The following is a 19,214-nucleotide window of genomic DNA, read 5'->3' as shown; positions in this document are numbered from 1 at the left end:
GCATCTTGAATTTTGGCACCTGTAGATATGTGTTTAGAATGGACAGGTCTAAGATAGGTCTCCAATCTTTGTCTTTCCTTGGTACCAGAAATAGTCTGGAATAAAACCCTTGACCTTGTTATTTTGCAGGTACCTCTTGAATCGCTTTCATGTCCATGAGAGCGGAGATTTGATTTTGTGCCTCTGCCCTTTGATTTTGTGGCAGGTTTGGCATGCCTCTCATTTTTGGAAGGGTGTGAAAGTGGAACCTGTAGCCACTGTCTATAATGTCCAGAATCCATTTGTCTTTTGTAACAATATGCCAATTTTTTGAAAATAATGCCAGTTTTCCGTCCAAAGGTGCTGCCATTAAAGCTTTGCTTGGTGGGTGTAGGGGGAAGTTATTGTGTCTGTTTTCTAAATGACTGTGATCTATCTTCTCCACCTCTTGGGGTTGGTGCTTGCCACTGTCTGGTTCTGAAAGATCCTTGAGGTTGCCCTCTACCCCTAGGGCGTCTGTATCTGCCCCTTTGAGGTCTGTCCGTGGCTGGAAAGGACCAATTTTTTGAAGGCCAGTTTCTGCTGAAACGTGGAGGTTGTACCTGCAGGAAATCCTTCACTGTTTGCATTGATTTTGCTTTTTCCTCCATTTTCTTTAGTACCTCCTCAGCTTTAACACCAAACAATACATCTTTTTGAAGAGGTGCATCTAATAATTTAGCTTTGACATGATCTGGTAAGGCTTGCTCTTTGAGCCAAGCATACCTACGTATAACAGACCCCGTAACAGCAGCTCTACATGAGGCCTCTAAAGCATCAAAACCACACTGCAAGGTATGTTTACCCACTTGCTCTGCACTATGCAACAAATCCTGCAACTCTTTTAAATCTGGTTGTTCTGGTTGTGCCATTTTGCTTTTCAACTGAGATATCAAAAACTGTTGATACTTTAAGATATATAACTGACAGTTTAATGCCCTCATGGTTAAAGTGGCCGAGGTGTACACCTTTTCCCCCCACCTTTCTAAAGCTCTGAAATCTCTCCCTCTGAAGGTAATGGGTTTTTAGCAGTAGAGGCCTTAATTCCCTTGGGACCCTGTCAAATAGTTTCTGGGTCAGCAGTATGGCTTTTATATAGGAACTGGTGAGAATCAGGAACCCGGTAATACCTGTCTGGTTTAACAGGAGCTGGAGGTAAAGAATCTGGATTAAGGCTGGCTTCTGCGTACACATCATCCAAAATATCTAAAACAGGAGGGATAGCCAGGGGCCTATGCTGGGGGAGCAAAAGAAATTCCCTGAGCCTTTTCTTGGAATGTGAGTAATCTTGGCCTTCCCAGTGGAAGTGTTCCCTCAATGTATGCAGGGTTTCCCCAAAAGAGTAGTCCTCTGGGAGGGAGACCGAGGGAATAGACTCCTCAGCATCAGAGTCTTCAAAAGGTGAATAGGCGTAATCCTGGTCCTCAGAGTGTTCTGAGGTAATAGAAGCTTGCAAACAAGCAAGCAAATTAAACTCAGTAAAAACCACCTTGGCAGACAGGAATCCAATGAGAGAAGGCTAGATAAATAAAATATTTTATTGAACCTCTCAATAAAAATTAGCGCTTTCGGCGGAAAAGCTTACACCGCCTTCTTCAGATAACACAACGGAACAATAAGACATTTATTTTATACATTAATGCAAAAAGAATCATCCAATAGGTTGCAATTGCATTATTAGATAAAACTTTGCCATAGCAACCTTAAAGCTAAGTCACCCACCATGTAAACGTTCTCATTACCAGTATGTAAATAAATACGGAAAACCTAAAAAACAGAATCTTGTTTTAAAAAATGTTTCATTAGTGTAGCAAACTTTTTTAAAAAAATGATTGAAACAGATCTAAAAAACATGACATTCATGTACAAAATCTACAGGAATGAACCTGTATAACTGAAAAATAGCAATGTGATTTTATAAAAGTAACGCATATTTAAATAAACGCTACATTTCATAATCTGTGTCCTAAAATTTCAGCCTTACAAAAATACAAGGAACCAAATTTTCAAGACTAACAGATTCCTGTAGATTTTGTACATGAATGTCATGTTTTTTAGATCTGTTTCAATCATTTTTTTAAAAAAGTTTGCTACACTAATGAAACATTTTTTAAAACAAGATTCTGTTTTTTAGGTTTTCCGTTTTTATTTACATACTGGTAATGAGAACGTTTACATGGTGGGTGACTTAGCTTTAAGGTTGCCATGGCAAAGTTTTATCTAATAATGCAATTGCAACCTATTGGATGATTCTTTTTGCATTAATGTATAAAAGAAATGTCTTATTGTTCCGTTGTGTTATCTGAAGAAGGCGGTGTAAGCTTTTCCGCCGAAAGCGCTAATTTTTATTGAGAGGTTCAATAAAATATTTTATTTATCTAGCCTTCTCTCATTGGATTCCTGTCTGCCAAGGTGGTTTTTACTGTAATAGAAGCTTGATCTGAGGAAGGGTAGTCTTCCTCTAATCTGGGTCTTTTGTCAGAGGGGGGCTGAGAACCCCTGATAAGAGTAATCAGATCCTCAGCCATTTTAAGCATCTGCTTTTTAGGCATGTGGCCTTGAGAGGAGGTCTGGGGACCCTGTTTTTTGGTTTTCATGGCTGCTTTAGATTTAGTGAAAGCTTTAATAGAGAAGGAGGAAGGCCTGAAGACACCTTGAGAAATGGCAGGCCTGTCTAAATTCTGAGTTTCTCCGCCAAGAGTGGCATCGGTATCTGCAGTAGGAATGGGAACCGAGGAGCCTGTGACCTCGGGTACTGAAGTCACCAGTAATGTAGTGTCATCGGTACTCAGGGGCTGCGTAGGCGCTTCGCTGAGAACTGGAGAACCGGTAGTCGGCCTAATCGTGGTCTCAGTAGTAGGTGCGGACCTCGGAAGTCGGTCCTTATCTTTGCGTCTTTTGTTCAAAACTGGAGTCGGAGTATCCGATGACATGATATAGTTACATTTTTTGCCAAAATAATGAAGGGCGAACTCCGCCCAGCGCTTAATAGTGTGCTTGTTGAATCTAGCACAAAAACGGCAGGCCGAGATGTCGTGGTCTGGGCCTAAGCAAGGTATACAGAAAGAGTGGAAATCCTTATGCGGTATTTGCTTCCCACAAGAAATGCAATTATTAACTTTGTCTGACATCGGTCTGAGGCAAGAAAAGTTTCCCCAACAGGGTACTTAGCTTTCAAGAAGACTTCGGCTGAAATACTTTCGTAAATCTCAGGAGCTGGCCAACCAGCACTTGAGAACTGCTTCTGCTTCGGGCACCGCGCGGCAAGAAAGACTAAAGAAAATGGCGTTGGCTGCCTCTTTTGTACCCCTGCTGCACTGACGTCAGGGAAGAAGCAACGACAACCGACGCCGGACCTAGACTTTGGAATTCGGCCGAACGAAGACCCACCTGACGGCAGGATAACCCATCTGTAATGACTGCAGCTGTATGCACGATGAACATCTACCTTGGGAGCACATTTTGGCATGATTTTGTTGAGTGCAGGATCATGTCCAAGACGACCTGAGGTTGGCTGGTGGAAAGGTAGGCCTTTGTTGGCTAATAGGAAAGGAGAGGTGAGGAGAGATTTCCTATATTAAAATATTTTTTGGGGGGGGAGCTGCTAGGGGTCCAGATGGTAGGCATAGGGTTCAGGACCCTAATTTGGTCATGGATAGGCAGCTTGGTGTATCCTTAATTGTTCCCTTATTCTTGGGGGTGGGCAAGGGTGCTCAGCCATCCGGAGGGGGTAGGTTTCTTGAGGTTTTCAAGTGCATTAGGTGGTAATGGTTGGCTGATGGGCAGAGGTTTTACTGAGTAGTTTCATACCTGGAGTCCCCAATCCAATGCCCTGGAAGCTTTCAGTTGGGACTGAGTTTGCTTATGGCAGCAGCATACTTCATTGGTGGTTTTAAGTGGGGTGTTTGCGTTGCTGCTGGGATGGTGGAGCTGACGGTAGTGGTGGAGTGGCCTGTTCCCTGCGGTGGTGGTTATTAGTTCAGTAGTGGTGTTTTGCGGGCAATGAGGCACCCACATGTAACGGACACTTCTGCACATGCACAATGGCAATTTGAACAAAGGAAAAAAGGGATCTGTGCATACCTCTCCACCTGTTACAGCTAGAAATTTGGACAAAGCAATATATAAAGGGGGGACAATGTCCCAAAAATAGGTATACTTTTAATTATTGCTCCTAGAAACTTAAAGTAGCTAGAAAAGCAGTTTACATAGGTATGAATGGGGGTCTGCAGAGTTTTTGAAGGGTATGACATCTGGAACATAATTGACTGTTTTTGTTTTTTCTAGCTGCTAAACTTGATAATAACAGAGGTGGTTGTTGTGCCAGTGATTTGACAGAAAACAGAGACGGCTGTTGGTTCGAGGTTCAGTTCAGAGTAGTATGGTGTTGCTCTCCTCTGTTGTCGGCCGAGAACATGGTCTACTGCCCCTGGAAGTGCAGTGACCAACTCCCTGTTTGAAGGATTAGGGAAAGAGCAGGCTAAGGCTATGGGCAAGCCTTCGCGGGGTCTGTCAACATCCTCATTAGTGTAGAGGATTAGGATTCTTGCTTTGTTAACAGCTCCCTGTGTAAAAGGCGCAGGATTTGAAACTTTGACTCAGCTTTTGCATACTTGCCTCAAATGGGATGGAATGGCTCCACATGCTGAATGCTTCTGTGAAGGTGCATTTTTCTGTAGAAAAGACTAAGCTTCTAAGAATGGTTGACATTAGAGCACAAGTCGTAGCTGTAGAGCAAGTATACTGAGCTATATCTGCACTATAAAGCAAAGTATCACCATTTTAGAAGGAACAGACCTAAAATATGGGGAAGATAGGGAAAGAGGCAGGCTAGCTCTAATGTTTTGCATTTTGGAAATGCAGTATTTAAACTGTGGTGGTTGCGAGCCAGATCTGCTGCTTGAACACTTAGTGACATTGGGGGAGCATGGTGCTATGAGAGAGTGCCTTTAAAGTTAAAACAGTTTCCTGCAGTTTCCCTTTATTGTAGTTCTGGTATCACTGTCTCTTTATTGTAGTTCTGGTATCACTGTCCTCTCTAAGAAGATATGCAAATGCTATGACAAATATCAGATATCTACCTTATGTGTGTATTTTGGTTGGTTTTCCTTATGTATGGGTCACTTACAGTGTGCCTATCTCATTATAGGTGTCAGTGGTCAATATGGCAGATGCCCAGGCTTTGCAACAGAGGTGAGAAAACACTGTGGCTCAGGCAGAAGACCTTTTCCGAGAGATGCCAAGCAGTGAGACTACAGCGGCAGTGGTGCAAGGTCAAGACAATTGTAAGAGGTGACAAATGACGAGGGGCAAGCAGGCAGCCAGAGGCAAAAGAATGTAACAGCTGCAGCCCAGCAAGGAGATGGCAGCAGAGGTCTCAACACTGGATTCAGCACTTGCTGCTCCTGCAGGTAATGACTCTATACTTTTTGCTGGGTGGGTGGATAGGTCAGTAGTTGCAGGGGGCAGGGGGTGAGGGAGCCATATATTGGGTGATGGGTTAGCAGTTCGTATACATCTTTAGAGGGTCCTGAGGGCAGCATTGTGGGTCTGCAGAGTTTAGAGGGAGAGGGGTATGGTTTTGGGAAGCAGACTTCTGTTCTGGACAGTCCAGCCATGGTTGGTAGTTTCTCATCACTGAAGGAAGATGCCAACCCTTGCTTAGATAAGGTAGGATCAGATTTTTGGATGCAACCAGATCATTGGTTGGCTACGCAGACACTGGGGCAAGGAAGCGCAACGGTCTTCATAACTCCTCACATACCCTCTTCAGTAAAGGAAAAAATTTGGAAAGGGGACTATGTTGACATTTTTGAGTTAATTAACGCAGAAGACATCCATCATTTGTTGGAAGCTGAGACAACAAATGGGAAAGACCTGTTAGCAGCCTTAGTGGCTCTCAGTTGAAGGCAACTGGGGAAAATGCAGCCGAAAACATGGTAAAATTTGGGTTTTCAGATCTGTTTACTATATGGCAGTATGGGTTGAGAACGATAGTGCTTTGGCCCATCCGCTTTTGGCTTACTTTTTGATGATAATGAAGGTGCAAAGGATATGGGGCTGGAAACGCCTGGCTGTGGTTTGACCAGAGATTTTGTAACAGGAAGGCAGTTGATAGGTCCATGCATTGGAAGGTGAGACACCCTGATGTATGGCTGTCCACTATGATGGACAGCTTCAGTGAGAGCGGCAGAGGGAATAAGATAGGGGAAGGAGGTTTTGGAGAATGTGGGACTTTTAATGCGGGAAGATGTGCTTGGATGGCATGCAGATTCTCTCATGGCCAGGGAGGGGAGCCTTTTCGAGGGGCAAGAGGATGACTCGGGGACACATTCTCCTATTAAGGTGCATGTCTTGCGGGACATGTTTCTGCAGTACCCGTAACCAGTGGTGGCTCAGGAATTGGTTGAGGATTTTTTGAAGGGGCTTTCTATCACGTCTAAATTGGTAGGTGATGGAGCAGTTGGAAAAAATTTGAGATCAGTGCAGGGGCGATAGGGTATTTTTGAGACTTTGGTGGAGAAGGAGCAACAGGCAGCTCAATTATTGGGACATTTTGATAGCCCTCCATTCAACAGCTTTAAGGTCTTGCCATTGGTACTGGCACCTAAAAAGAAGCCAGGGGAATTTCATTTGATTCACCATTTGCCTTACCCTGAGGCAAAGTCTGTCAACAACTTCATCTCAGTGGAGGAGGCTAAGGTGAGTTATGTGCCATTGGATGACAAGGTCCAAGTCATTAGAGGGTTTAAATATCCATGGTTGGTTAAGGTGGACATTGAGTCGGCTTTTCACCTTCTGCCCGTTCTAGGGCAGGATTGGCTGTTGTTGGGCATGGTGGTGGGAAGCAAGTTTTATTTTGACAAAGCCATGCCAATGGGATGGTTAGTGGCCTGTTCTACTTTTGAAAAGTTTAGCATAGTTTACACCTGACTTGGCAGCAGAGGGTGGATACGCAGAGGGCGGTGCATTACTTAGATGATGTTTGTTGGTAGGTGAAGGGAATGAGGGGAGCTGCAGTAGCTGTGTGTGAGTTTCTGAGGATGTGCTAGAAACTGGGGTTTCTGTTGGCCACCCACAAGTTAGAGGGCCCGGCAAAGGTATTAGGCTTTTTGGGGTTGATGGTAGATCCCGAACAGGGTTTGTTCTGCCTGCTTGGGGAGAAGGTATTTGGATGAAGGCTAGGGCAAGGTGCGGGTGAAGGATGCTATGGAACTCTTAGGACTCTTGAATTTTGCCTGTTGGGGTGTTCACCCAGGACGGACCTTTTGTAGGCCCGTAGCTTTTCTCTTGAAAGGGTTAAAAGTAAGCATCATTGGCTGAGAATTGACAAATTGACTCATGAGGATTTAACTTTGTGGTTGCAGTTGTTAGAGCAATTTAATGGCATCACTTTTTGGAAGGTGGATTGGGTAGGGCAATGGAATTTACACATGTTCACTAACAGAGCAGGGGGCATTGGTATGGAAGCACTTTTTGAGGGTGAGTGGTTTGCGCTGCCATGGCCACCTTAGTGGCTAGAGGAATGGAAGCAGGATGTTGCTTACTTGGAGTTGATGCTGATTAGGGTGAAATCAGTAGTGTGGCAGGAATGGTTGAGGGGCAGGAGGGTAGTTTATAATTCTGACAATGTTGCAGTGGTGTGGGTTTTACAGGTTAAGATGGCTAAGGCTAAGCATTTATTATTGGTCTTGCGTAAGTTAGTTCTGCAGAGTTTGTTGATTAATCTTTCCTTCACAGGTGTGCATGTGCTGGGGGTGAGGAATTGGATTGCTGATAGTTCGTCTCACTTTCAGTTTTCCAGGTTCCGTCAGTTGGCCCCAGTGACAGCAGATGACCCCGTGGTGGTGCCAGATGAGGTGTGCTGAATTGGGCAGCAGTGAGCAGAAAGCTGGTGCAACAGTCCTGGGCAGGGTCCACCAGGAAGGCTTAAGGTAGGGTGTTGTAGGATTTTGACAGATTTGTTGTGTAGTTACTGTAGGAGGCAGGTGTGTGGTCAAAAGTTGTAATATTTATCCTGGGCCAGGGCACAGGGTAAGGTGATAAAATCAGTTAAGGTGGATTTGGCAGCAATTAGTATGTTTGCTTGAATGACAAGATTGCAGGATTTCACTAAATCCTGGATGGTGGGGCTAGTGTTGAAGGGATGGGGTATCGAGGAAAGCTTGAACAGGGACAAGGGTTGGCTGGTGACAAGGCAGGTATTAAAGGTTTTGCTGTGGGGTTTGCTTAGGTTAACCTGGGGAATGGTGGATTACGTTGTGTGGATGACTAAGTGTTTGGATGTACTTTGGTGCTTTTAGGGTGTCGGAGTTGCTGGGGTCATTGGTTTGGAAGGATGTTATGCTACTGGCTGATCCAGTTCATATTAGGTTAAGGGCATCTAAGAATGAACAGGTGGCCAAGACTGCACAAATAGTTTTAGTGAAGGACAGGTTGGAGCAGTTGTGTCCAGTGGTGTGGGTGAGGAAATTGTTAGCGTCTCATAAAGGGAACTCACAGGATTTGGCTTTCTGGTCAAAAGGGGGTAGGGCAATAACAGGGGGAAAGTTGATTTCACTGATAAGAAGGGCTTTTTGTAGTATGGGTTTGAATGGAGAGAGATTTTCTACTCATTCTTTTAGTATGTGTAGGGAGCCAGATTTGGCGAGAGTGGGTAGTTTGATTGAAGTCATAAAGAGGGTGGGACGATGGTTTTCCAATGCTTTTTTGACTTATTAGATAAGGGATGGTGTTTGTAATTTTAATATTAATTACAATTGTTTTTCCTACTAGGCAAAAGGATTCTCATCATAGGTCATTCGTACGTTTACTGGGCAGCAAGGAGGGCTGCTGTTGGGAGTAACGGTTCTGAGTTGGGTTTACACTGGTTCAGTTGGAGAGTTACATGGCATGGCATCAGAGCGCTCAAGTGGAACCAGATGTTGCAAGTATTTACAGTGATACAAATTCAGGTGGGGCTTCCTCGAGTCTTGCTGGTGCACCTGGCATGTAAAAATTTGGGTGTGATACTAAAGCGTCACTTAGTTTATCAGATAAGGGAGGATCTGTTAGCTTTAAGGAAGTTACACCCAAGTTTGTGTTTAGTGAGGTCGGAGATCATCCCTTGTTTGTCTTGCAGGAATGGTAAGAAGTTTTCGGCAGTTTAATGGGCATGAACGTTTGTAAATTTCACATTGGCAAAGCAGTTGGGGGCAATGGGAGTATGAACCATACAGCATAAAGAGCTTGCTGACAGGGACCCTATGTGTTTCAGGGAGGATGGGGTGCACCTTAGTGATTCTGGTTTAGATTTGTTTAATTTGAACTTGGGATTGTATTGTGAGGAGTTGGTTAAAGGCTGGTGTTAGTGAGGGGGAACAGCCTGAGTTAGGCTGGTGGGGAAGAAGAGGGATAGGCTTGTCCCTCTTCTGTTCCCCCTTTGATGTACATTTTTGGAGTAAGGAAGCTTGAAGTGGTGAAAGTGAATGGTCGGATGCTGCTTTCCCCTGGTGTTTTGGATGGAAATGAGGTTTTGGGATGAAGGTGAGCGGATGGACGCTGCCTGAAGTGTAAGAATAAGTGAGCGGATGGAGGATGCTGCTTATTCAGGAAGGGTAAGTGGTGCTACATTGCCCTTATGGATGGTCAAGTGATGGTTTGATGTGCAAAAAAAATGAAGTTATAATTAATAAAGTTATGATGCATTTGTTTTCTTGTGTTTGAATCAATAAAGGTTGTTAAAGGTCTTTTGGAGTTTTGTCTTTTATTAAAGTGGAATGTGACAAAGAAATGATTTCCATAACAATTCACGGTATGTACCTTTAGGGCTTAGTACAACATAGCTTACTGTAAATCATGCCTCTTTTGTGCCCATTTCTTTTACCAGCACCAAAACCTTGTACTGATACATGACCATAAATTTCAAAATGTCAACATTAATGTGATGAAAGTCACAAATCTGCCTTGCCACAGGACTTTATGTCCTTAATGCACTCTAGATTAAGCAAATGAAGTTATGTACTCTTTCACGTACCATTATGATATATTTAAAGCCCTTAGATGTAGTTATGTTCACATCCTTTAGACAATTCATGCCAAGGTATCAAGTTTATCAAATCAAAATAGTGGAAGTTTCTATTCATTTTCCCCACTTTGTGATAATTAGGTTTGATTTCTCTATTATGATCATCCTGATTTAAAATTACACTGCCTTGGATCCAAGGCCCCCTTCACTTATAGATATAACCACATCTTTGCCTTCAGTAGTGATTCCCTGATTTTACCTACAACTACAGTCAAGGTGACATGATGATAGTTTTCATTCTTTGTCTTATTTCCAGATCTGAGAAGAGAAGTAATATCTGTCCACTTCCAGTCTTTAGGAAATGTACCCTTATCCACATGATTTCTTGAAAAAAGTAGTCAATAAATATAAGTATTTCACTTCTCACAGTGTATCTTCCACAAAACTGGAAAAACTCTATGCACTAACTATACCCAGACACTAAAAATATAATAGAAAAAAAAGATTGTCATTACATCATCAGTTCAGAGAAAGGTTGGTATTTGTACTGTTTGAGAAAAAATGAATAAAAAAGTAAAGACTTGCAAAACATCTTTAGATACTATTTAAGCAAAATAAGTTTCTAGATTTAACAACATAAACATGAGCTGACTAAAGCAAAAAGTCACGTTAATCAAAAAAGTAACAGAAGAAAAACAACTGCGAAGGGTAACACATTTCTAAAATGTGAAAACAAAAATGATACCTACAGGATGGACAACAATCTCGAGCAGTTTAAAGGGATACGCTACTAGTACTTACTTTTTCAGCTGGAGTCCCAGTCCAAACCCCTCCTTATTGGATGGTTGGAAAACTTCAATAGATGGTTCTAGAAGTCAAAAAAGAAATAAAACATCAATAGTGAAGAAGTCATGCTATGTTTTACCATTATTATTTCGTAGATTTTTATGTTTCATGTACCTGGCCCTTGTAATCACAGGCTGGTCCTAAATGATCATTACTGACCAGTGTCCTACCGTAGTTAACTAACTTTAATACATAAATTAATTATATTAAATTCATTGTAGTCATACTGCATTGCCTTTATCATTATACACAAGACTTTTCACTGAAATTATTCACTAGGCTTATAATGTTTTGTAGACTGATGACCTAGTACCTATCTATGAACCTGAGAAGTTATGAACCCAAGAAAGTTATAGCACCAATGAAATATTTTCTTATACAATTTCACTCCAGTTATTCCCCTCACTCACATAAGAATCTTCTTGTATGAATTTCCCTAGTAATATAGCACAGATAACAATAAAAGGTCCTTATTTAGATCACTGTTGCAGAAGTCTTCAGCCTGAAGTGAACTTCAGTCTCTGAAGGCCCAGTGGCCAAACTGCCTTCCGGACCTCAGTAGCCTTCCATCTCTAGACATGGTGGATATCCACTCGTCAAGGATGTTAGGACATTCCCTGTACAAAACTGACATCTACCTATGCCATTCTAGGATTTTTTTGCATCTATAGCATGTAGTTGTTCGGCCTGTTCTGGAGTTCGGTACTGATAAGCATTCCATGGAGGAATTTTCTTACTGTTTTCTATTTGTTATTTTTTGCTACTGCTAATATCTTTGAATTCATACATCTGGCTATAGTCTAGGGTATGTCAGTCCCCAAAGAAGCCAACAAGCTCTTGATATAAGCAAATCTCACACACAAACATCCATTCCTGTTGAGTCTTTCTTTTGACAGCTGCGTAAGGTTTGTCAGAGACTTACTTCCTAGACTCCCAGAAGTAAGCAGCACTGCATAGTCTTGTCCCTTTCCTCCATTTTAAAAAACTACAGTGTTTTCCAGAAAGTAGCTCCTTATCCAATAGTGCACTGAGGATCCAGACTTTGACATCCATAGCAGGAGACCTTTACAGAAGAAATGTAGCTGAAGCCTGCATTTAGAGTTTGGATGGAGATGGTAGTCACCCCCCCCCCCCCCCACACACACACACACACACATTTTTAAGGGAGAATATCTCTGCTTATGTTGTAGAAGTATGAACACAAAAAGCATGTGTAATAATAAAGTAAAACAAGCCAAACCCTAAAAAAATGCAGAGCTGATTTTGAAAAAAAAAAAAAAAAAAACTACCCAGGAGTAGTTCTGAAAAAAATAAAACACTAAGCAGTTTGATTTTTCTTAGTGTTCAGTTTTGCAGATAGACTGCCTAGTATTTACCTATGAAATTGTGAAAGAACTGTTGTCAACAGTGGGGTTTTCTTTTTCCCCCACTGTTGCGTGACCTTAGAGTGGACACACACAAGTATAGATCTGTCCCCCCACATAGGCAGTACATGGGGCCCTGCAAAAAAAAAAAAAACTTCTGTTTACCAAAAGTTGCTCTGGTCTTTATTTAATCAGTCAATTAGCAGCTCACACCCATCTAAGTTTCCTTCAGGCATTTCAGAGTCTGCAGTCAAATTCTCCTCATTTTCATCTTCTGTCTGTTCCAGGAGTCTCCTCAGGGAAAAGAAGAGGGTCCCCTCTGCTGAGAAGAGGATGACATCTCAAAGAGTGAGGGGAAAGAATCAGATTATTCTTTCCAAATGTTCTCCCCATGAGATATAACTCAGACCCACAAAGGAAATCTCATTTAGAATTGCACTTTGCAAGAAGACAACAATAACACAGAAAAGGTATTTTGATTTATTAAGCATGGATGCCCCTAAACCTACAGCTATTTCACCAGTTTTGATAGTTTTTAAGGATAACTTCCTGGTGGCCTCTAAAAAGCCAGACACCCAATTCCTGCCCCCAAAAAGCAAGGCACTCCACTCCTGCCCCCCAAAAACCTGACAGCTTTTTTGGGGTCTAGGAATCCTACAAGTCTCTCTATAAAAACCCTGTAACAAACCTTGCAGTGGGGTATATGCATCCAGCGAAGAAATCCAAACTAGTTTCTGCTCCCAGTTGAAAGTGCCAGACTGGTTTATGAAGAAAGTATACACAACTGCCACTCTGGACATTAATTGTTAGACATATAACCAAGTACCAAATTGCTATCCTGGAAGAAATCAAGGAGAAGTTTCATGAGGTGCAATTCCTCAGTGCAAAGACACAAAGCATACTTTGTGAAAAAAGTAACCAAAACAGAAGCAGTGTCCAAGAAGGTCAACAAAATACAAAGCTCCACTCCAGTTAATAAAAAAAAAAGCTTTTAATAATTCATTAGTTTAGTGCTTTCATCCGAATACTTTCAGACTTCATCAGAACTAAAGTTTATTGTACGTTACACCAATTAAATATTAATTTCAAAAAACAACCTCCAATCAAATTATTCATTAAATCCCTTGTTCATAAATATTTAAAGGGGCATAGTGCTAAGCAAAATATTTTCAATATAAAAGCATAGATGCAAATAATATACATTAAAATAAATAATGTAATAATATTTAAGTAGATCACACAGTGATGCAGCAGGTAGTGCTGTCATCTCATAGCAACAGGTTCCTCGGTTCAGTCCTCAGCCAGGGTGCCTACTGTGTGGAGTCTGCATGGCCTCACTGTGTTCGCATAGGTTTCCTCCGGGTACTCCAGTTTCCTCCCACATTCCAAAGATCTGCAGTTGGTGGACTGGACACTCTAAATTGACCATAGGTGCAACTATGTGATGTAGAAGAATTACTGTGGTAGGGCTAGACACCCAGCCGTATAAATCTTGGCTCTAGATGATTGTCGCTGTTGAAGTTACACCTGACACCATGTGCAAAAATGGGAAAAGGGGCTGTGGATGGATGGATTTAATTAGATCACTTGATAAAAGGAATTCCTTACTCAATCTGTTGCAATAATGTATTAATAAAATAATAACAACCTCATGTGGAGTTAAAAGCAGTGCCAAACACATTTCTGGATCATACAAAACAACATGCAAAACATGGATTAAGTACAGATTGTACAAGACCTCAAAAGTTCAGGAAAACCTTCAGTGTTTAAATAAATAGTTAAAAACTGTGGTCAGTAATTAATTAATTAATTAATTAACTAGATTTCATAAAATAACTCTTTAGTGCACAACTAGATAAGGAGTTGCCTTCTGAGAACTCCACTGGTGAGGATTTAAGAAAATGGAGGAAAAGGCTAAGACTATGCAACCACTGACAGTTTTTACTCTCCTCTACATAAAAATGACAGAAACAGGGATATGTAAGCAAGGAAAAGGAAAAAGGGGCCAAGGGCCAGTACAGAGGGCGAAACATGTCAATAAAGAGCAAAAATGAAAGCCTGGGGGACCCTGATATACTTCAATGAATAGGTGACAGACACGAATACACAGTTATTCCTACCACCAGCCAGAACCCCCACCCCACCCACCCAAAATACAGCAGGACTGTTAATTCAGTGTCTAAAAACCTGTGACATCATCAAAACAGACAAATGAGTTCTGCAGATCATATCTCAAGGATAACAACAAGGGGGTTCCACTTGAAAATGTTCCCATTGCCAGAGAAGGAATGGTTAGGGCAGCCAATATTGGAGCTCAGAAGACTTGATACTTATTTCAAACTCCCAAAGTTAAAATACTGACTTTCCAGGCCCTTCTACCCCACCTTATTCTCAGGCCCTGATGATCCCAATAGATCTTTGGTTGCTAACCTATACACAAGCATGACAGAGGTGTTTCCTCAGATTGCTATCAGTTTACCTCCTTGTCCTTTGGATTGACTACTGCACCCAAGATTAATACAAAGTACCTGGTTCCAGAAACTGCTTACTATAGTTCAAAAGGCATTAACATCCACCACTGTTCACCACTGTCTAAATGTCTGAGTTGTACAGACAGTATCAAAAGAGGTGGTGGACAGGGCCTTACATTTCACAGTGAACTGTTTCCAAGTTCTCAGTTTCACCTTCAACATTCTCAGATCAGCACTTCTAAAGTAATTATATTTCATGCGTCACGTCTGGACTCCAGACACCAGATGGGCCTATCTCCCCCAGGAAATAATGGAATACTTGGCATTATATTCATATAAGATAGCACAAACGAAGAGTGCCATGACCAGAGGTGCTTCAGGCCACTGGACTACATGGCTACCTCATTCTAATGGTACACATGGCCAAGATGTACATCAGTAAACTACTGTGGTACCCAAGATCCACTTTTGCCAACAACTCAGCCCTGGAGGAGAGGATTCTGTTCATAACCTGTATTTCCAAGAAGCTGGAATAATGGTCTAAGCAGTCCAGAATTAAACAATAGGTACCCTTCATCCAAGAACCCCACAGTCAGACCCTAACCACAGATGTTTGTGAGGTAGCTTCAGCTGCATACTCAGGAAGACTCAAAGTTGAAGACCTTTGATATGCAACCCAAATGAAGGAACATATAAATGTGCTTTAGCCTTTCTGTGCTTATTTACTGTATAACTGCATTGTTTAGCCTGATATAACAAAAAAAACTGTATCTTGTTTGCTAATTTTCCGCCTTTTCTAACTAAAATAGCCCAGTTTATAGGCTTTGCTGGTTTCAGGACTTTAGTTTCAGTGTTCAGAGCTATCCAGATCTTGCTGTGGTAGTGGGAGGTCCTACTGCTTACCAGTGAGAGTGGAAGCATTGTACTGCCTATCTAACACCAGAGGAGTGGTTTCCAGCTCTGAAATTGCAATCTTATTGGCCATGTTGGGCTGATTTCTATCCCTTTCAACTTTTTGGCATAAATATGCATGTTTGTGCGCATTTGTGCACCGCGGGGCTAAGATTAAACTATTCCTGGTGCCAGAAAGTGTGCTGTTCGAAATTTCCCTTAGAACTAGCTAGTTTATCAGCAGTATCACTAAAATCTGTATACCTGTGACTAGCACTTGCTCTAAAACTCACTAAAAAGCACTAGGAAGCCTTAATTTGTTACAAGCATTCACCTCTCCTTGGTAATAAGGAGAAAATAGTCGTAGGCACTAGACAGCCTACAACTGCAAGTATCTTGCCAAAAAATAAGGGAAAACAACTCTTGTACTATACAAAGAAAGCACCTAACCAGGCATGTCCAAGGCTCAAGCTTCTGATGATTTCTCCTGTCCACCTAGGGTTACCACCTGTCCCACTTTGCGAGGGACAGTCCCTCTTTGGGCAGTTGTGTCCTGACATGTAATTGTAAACATGGCAAATGTCCTGAGATTTTAGAACAAACTTATTTCTTATATTTTATGTGATAGTTGCATTAAACAGTTAATTCTGTATCTGAAATACCTGACTGTTATAAGAAACAGAATAAGCAACTAAGATGCTACAAGAATACGCTTTTCTGTAGGCAAAACAGTTGTGTTTTGTCCTTTGTACTGGCTGTGGGTATGTGTCGGCCTGTACAATCTGATGTCTGTACCAAACATGTCCCACTTTGGCCATTTGTAAAGGTGGCAACCCTATGTCCACCTGGTCAATCTGGGCATACTGGGGCAATGCAGCAATTGCCTTATGTACACAGACAACCCTCTCCTCCTACCACCAAACACTACAACCTGCGAGAGATGCAATTATATAGCCAAACTGGAGAAAAGCTCTCTCCAGCCAAGATTGTGCTAGACAGTCAAGAGGAGAAGGTTAATACCCACACAACACTTCAAACAACACATAGTCTTTTAAAACCCACACCACCAAAACCCACACATAGCAACACAAAACCCACATATGCAGAGGCTCTTAACATTAACCTGCCCAAGCAACAAGGACCTCCGAAGCTGAAACGCAAACAAACACCACCCCCAAATACAACCAAAGTGTCATATAGCTCACAACACCAGTGTGACATCCAACAGCAGCCCCTAAGGCAAGACAACATACCCAACACTTTAGTCATAGGTGACTCTATAGTCAAATACACTGATGTCCCACACACCAGGCTGAGCAAGGAGAAAATTACAGTTAGTTGCCTGTTGGGTGCCAGGATCCACCACATAACGCATGCACTCAAGTCACTCCACAACAGGTACAGATATGACTCTGTCATTGTCCATGTTGGAGTGAATGACTTGAGACATACCTCCCAGGACTACATGAAAAGAGACATGGAAGAGCTCTCAGATCATGTAGCCCAGGCAGGTAGGACCCTAGCCCTGAGTAGCATCCTGCTATTTCTCAGAATGATACCACAGTATAAGGACAAAATGATTGACTTCAATAATTGGCTAAGCTTCTGGTGTCATTCAAAGGGGATCCAGTATCTGTCTGCCTGGGATGACATGATCAACAAACCACGATGCTTTGCAAGAGATGGCTTGCACCTGTCACCCCTGGGATTCAGGTTACTGGCTAAGGCTCTTGCTACCCCTATAGTGCCTTTTTTAGGCAAGGTTCAAAGGACAAAACTACCACCATAACGGGTACAAGCAAGCAAAATATGAAGGTATTGCTACTCAATGCTAGAAGTCTAAACCTCAAGATGCACTCTCTCAAGGCTCTCCTAAAGATGGAGAACATCGATATCTGTGTAGTAACTGAGACCTGGTTCAGAGCTCCAGAGAGCACATGCAATACCAGGCTAGAACTCATACCGCACTTTTCAGCCACCAAACCAGGACCTAAACACTAAAGGTGGAGGAGTGTCCATATTCACCAAGGATATTCACACCTCCAGGCTGGTTGCCCAACACAATGCATCTAAAATTCTCCAAGTGCAACTAACACTAGGTAAGACTGCAATACAAACTGTAGCTTGCTACAGATCCCCCACCATGCCCCAAGATTCTCACTACACCTTTCTAAACATACTGGAAAATATTAAGATACAACCAAACACCCTAATACTGGGTGATTTCAACTACCCTGCCATTAACTGTGAAAAATACTCGTGTACCAACACCTTCGCTCAACGTTTCTTGGAATTCATAAATTCCAATGCCCTAGAGCAACTAATTCATCGTCCCACCAGGGGTACCAATATTCTAGACCTGGTCATTACCAACATGGGAGATCGATGCTCCACACCAGTGGTCACCCCCTCATTGGTCAGATTAGAAAATAAGCTAATCACCTTTGACATCCACATCCCACCCCCACCCCCTTTAAGGAAACCTCCGTAAAATACTTCTCCAAAGCCAACTTCATGCTTCTCAAGTCAGAAGTAGCAAACTTCATGACACCCACGCAGATGGGAACTGGAAGTTTAACTGCTGACTTCTAATCTAAGGTGCTGTACGAGCACATTCGCTCGTGCATGGACTGAGCTATCCCAAATAGAACCAAGACGCTGTCCTCTAAAAAAAGGAAGCCAATCTGGTTGTTCCCAGCCATAAACAAGCTGTACAACAGAAGGAAGAAACTATTGCAGAAAAGAGGAAGAACCCAGGATTCAAAAAACTCCCTCACCAGCCTCCGTAGAAAGCTGAGATCCCTCATAAAATCTTCCAAAGCCAGTTACAAAAACAAAATTGCCAAAGATTCCAAAGACAACCAAAAGGCATTCTATAGCTATGTCAAAAATCTAAATGGCAATACTAATATCTGCTCTGAGCTACAGCAGAATGGCACAAGATATACTGATCCCAAGGATATTCCCAATATCCTGGCAGATAGATTCAGTACTAACTTCACCCCCCTCTCACCCCCTAAACGGCCCATCACAATACCAAAAGAATGCCAAATTCCAGTAATCATGACCACTCAGGTAAAAAACTCACTTTCCAAAGCTAAGAATACAGCATCCATGGGACCAGACGACATCCCAGGCTGTGTACTGCATGAACTACAAAATGAACTGGCACCTCTCCTATGTGTCATGTTTAATCATAGCCTCACCTCAGGCTTCGTGCCCACAGAGTGGTGCACAGCTGCAGTCATCCCACTCCACAAGGGAACTACTGATCCATCAGTCTGACAAGCCTGATCTGCAAAGCCATGGAACGTATTATCATGGAACTTATAAACAAAGACACTGGAAACCTTCAAACACTGGACCCAGCCAGTTTGGGTTTGTGAAGGGCCGATGTTGCCTCCTGAACCTGATCGACTTCTTCGAATCAGTCTCCAGAGCCGTGGATGAGGGTAAGGTGGTTCACCCTGCCTACTTGGACCTCACCAAAGCTTTCGACACTATCCCCCACACTGGAATCATAGATAAACTTACTAAGCTGGGCATTAATCCCTACATCACTCTATGGTTTGCAAACTGGCTTAAGGACCGAACACACACTGTAAAAGTAGCCGACTC

The 19,214-nt window shown here is 42.4% G+C and overlaps 1 protein-coding gene across 4 annotated transcripts in view; it reads right to left on the bottom strand.

Moving 5' to 3' along the window:
- PARP6 (poly(ADP-ribose) polymerase family member 6) overlaps positions 1 to 19,214 on the bottom strand; it is a 1,412,227-nt gene that overhangs the window by 901,408 nt on the left and 491,605 nt on the right. For all 4 annotated transcript variants that reach the window (XM_044077510.1, XM_044077512.1, XM_044077511.1 and 1 more), the window contains one exon: positions 10,826 to 10,892. In XM_044077510.1, the coding sequence (XP_043933445.1) occupies positions 10,826 to 10,892 (67 nt within the window). The remainder of the gene's footprint in view (positions 1 to 10,825; positions 10,893 to 19,214) is intronic.

Source organism: Protopterus annectens, chromosome 7.part0, assembly GCF_019279795.1.
Source record: "Protopterus annectens isolate FY-2018-M chromosome 7.part0, PAN1.0, whole genome shotgun sequence".
In the NCBI taxonomy this organism is placed as follows: domain Eukaryota; kingdom Metazoa; phylum Chordata; order Ceratodontiformes; family Protopteridae; genus Protopterus; species Protopterus annectens.
Note: the sequence above shows the minus strand (reverse complement) of the source record. Positions and strands in the feature narration are given on the sequence as shown.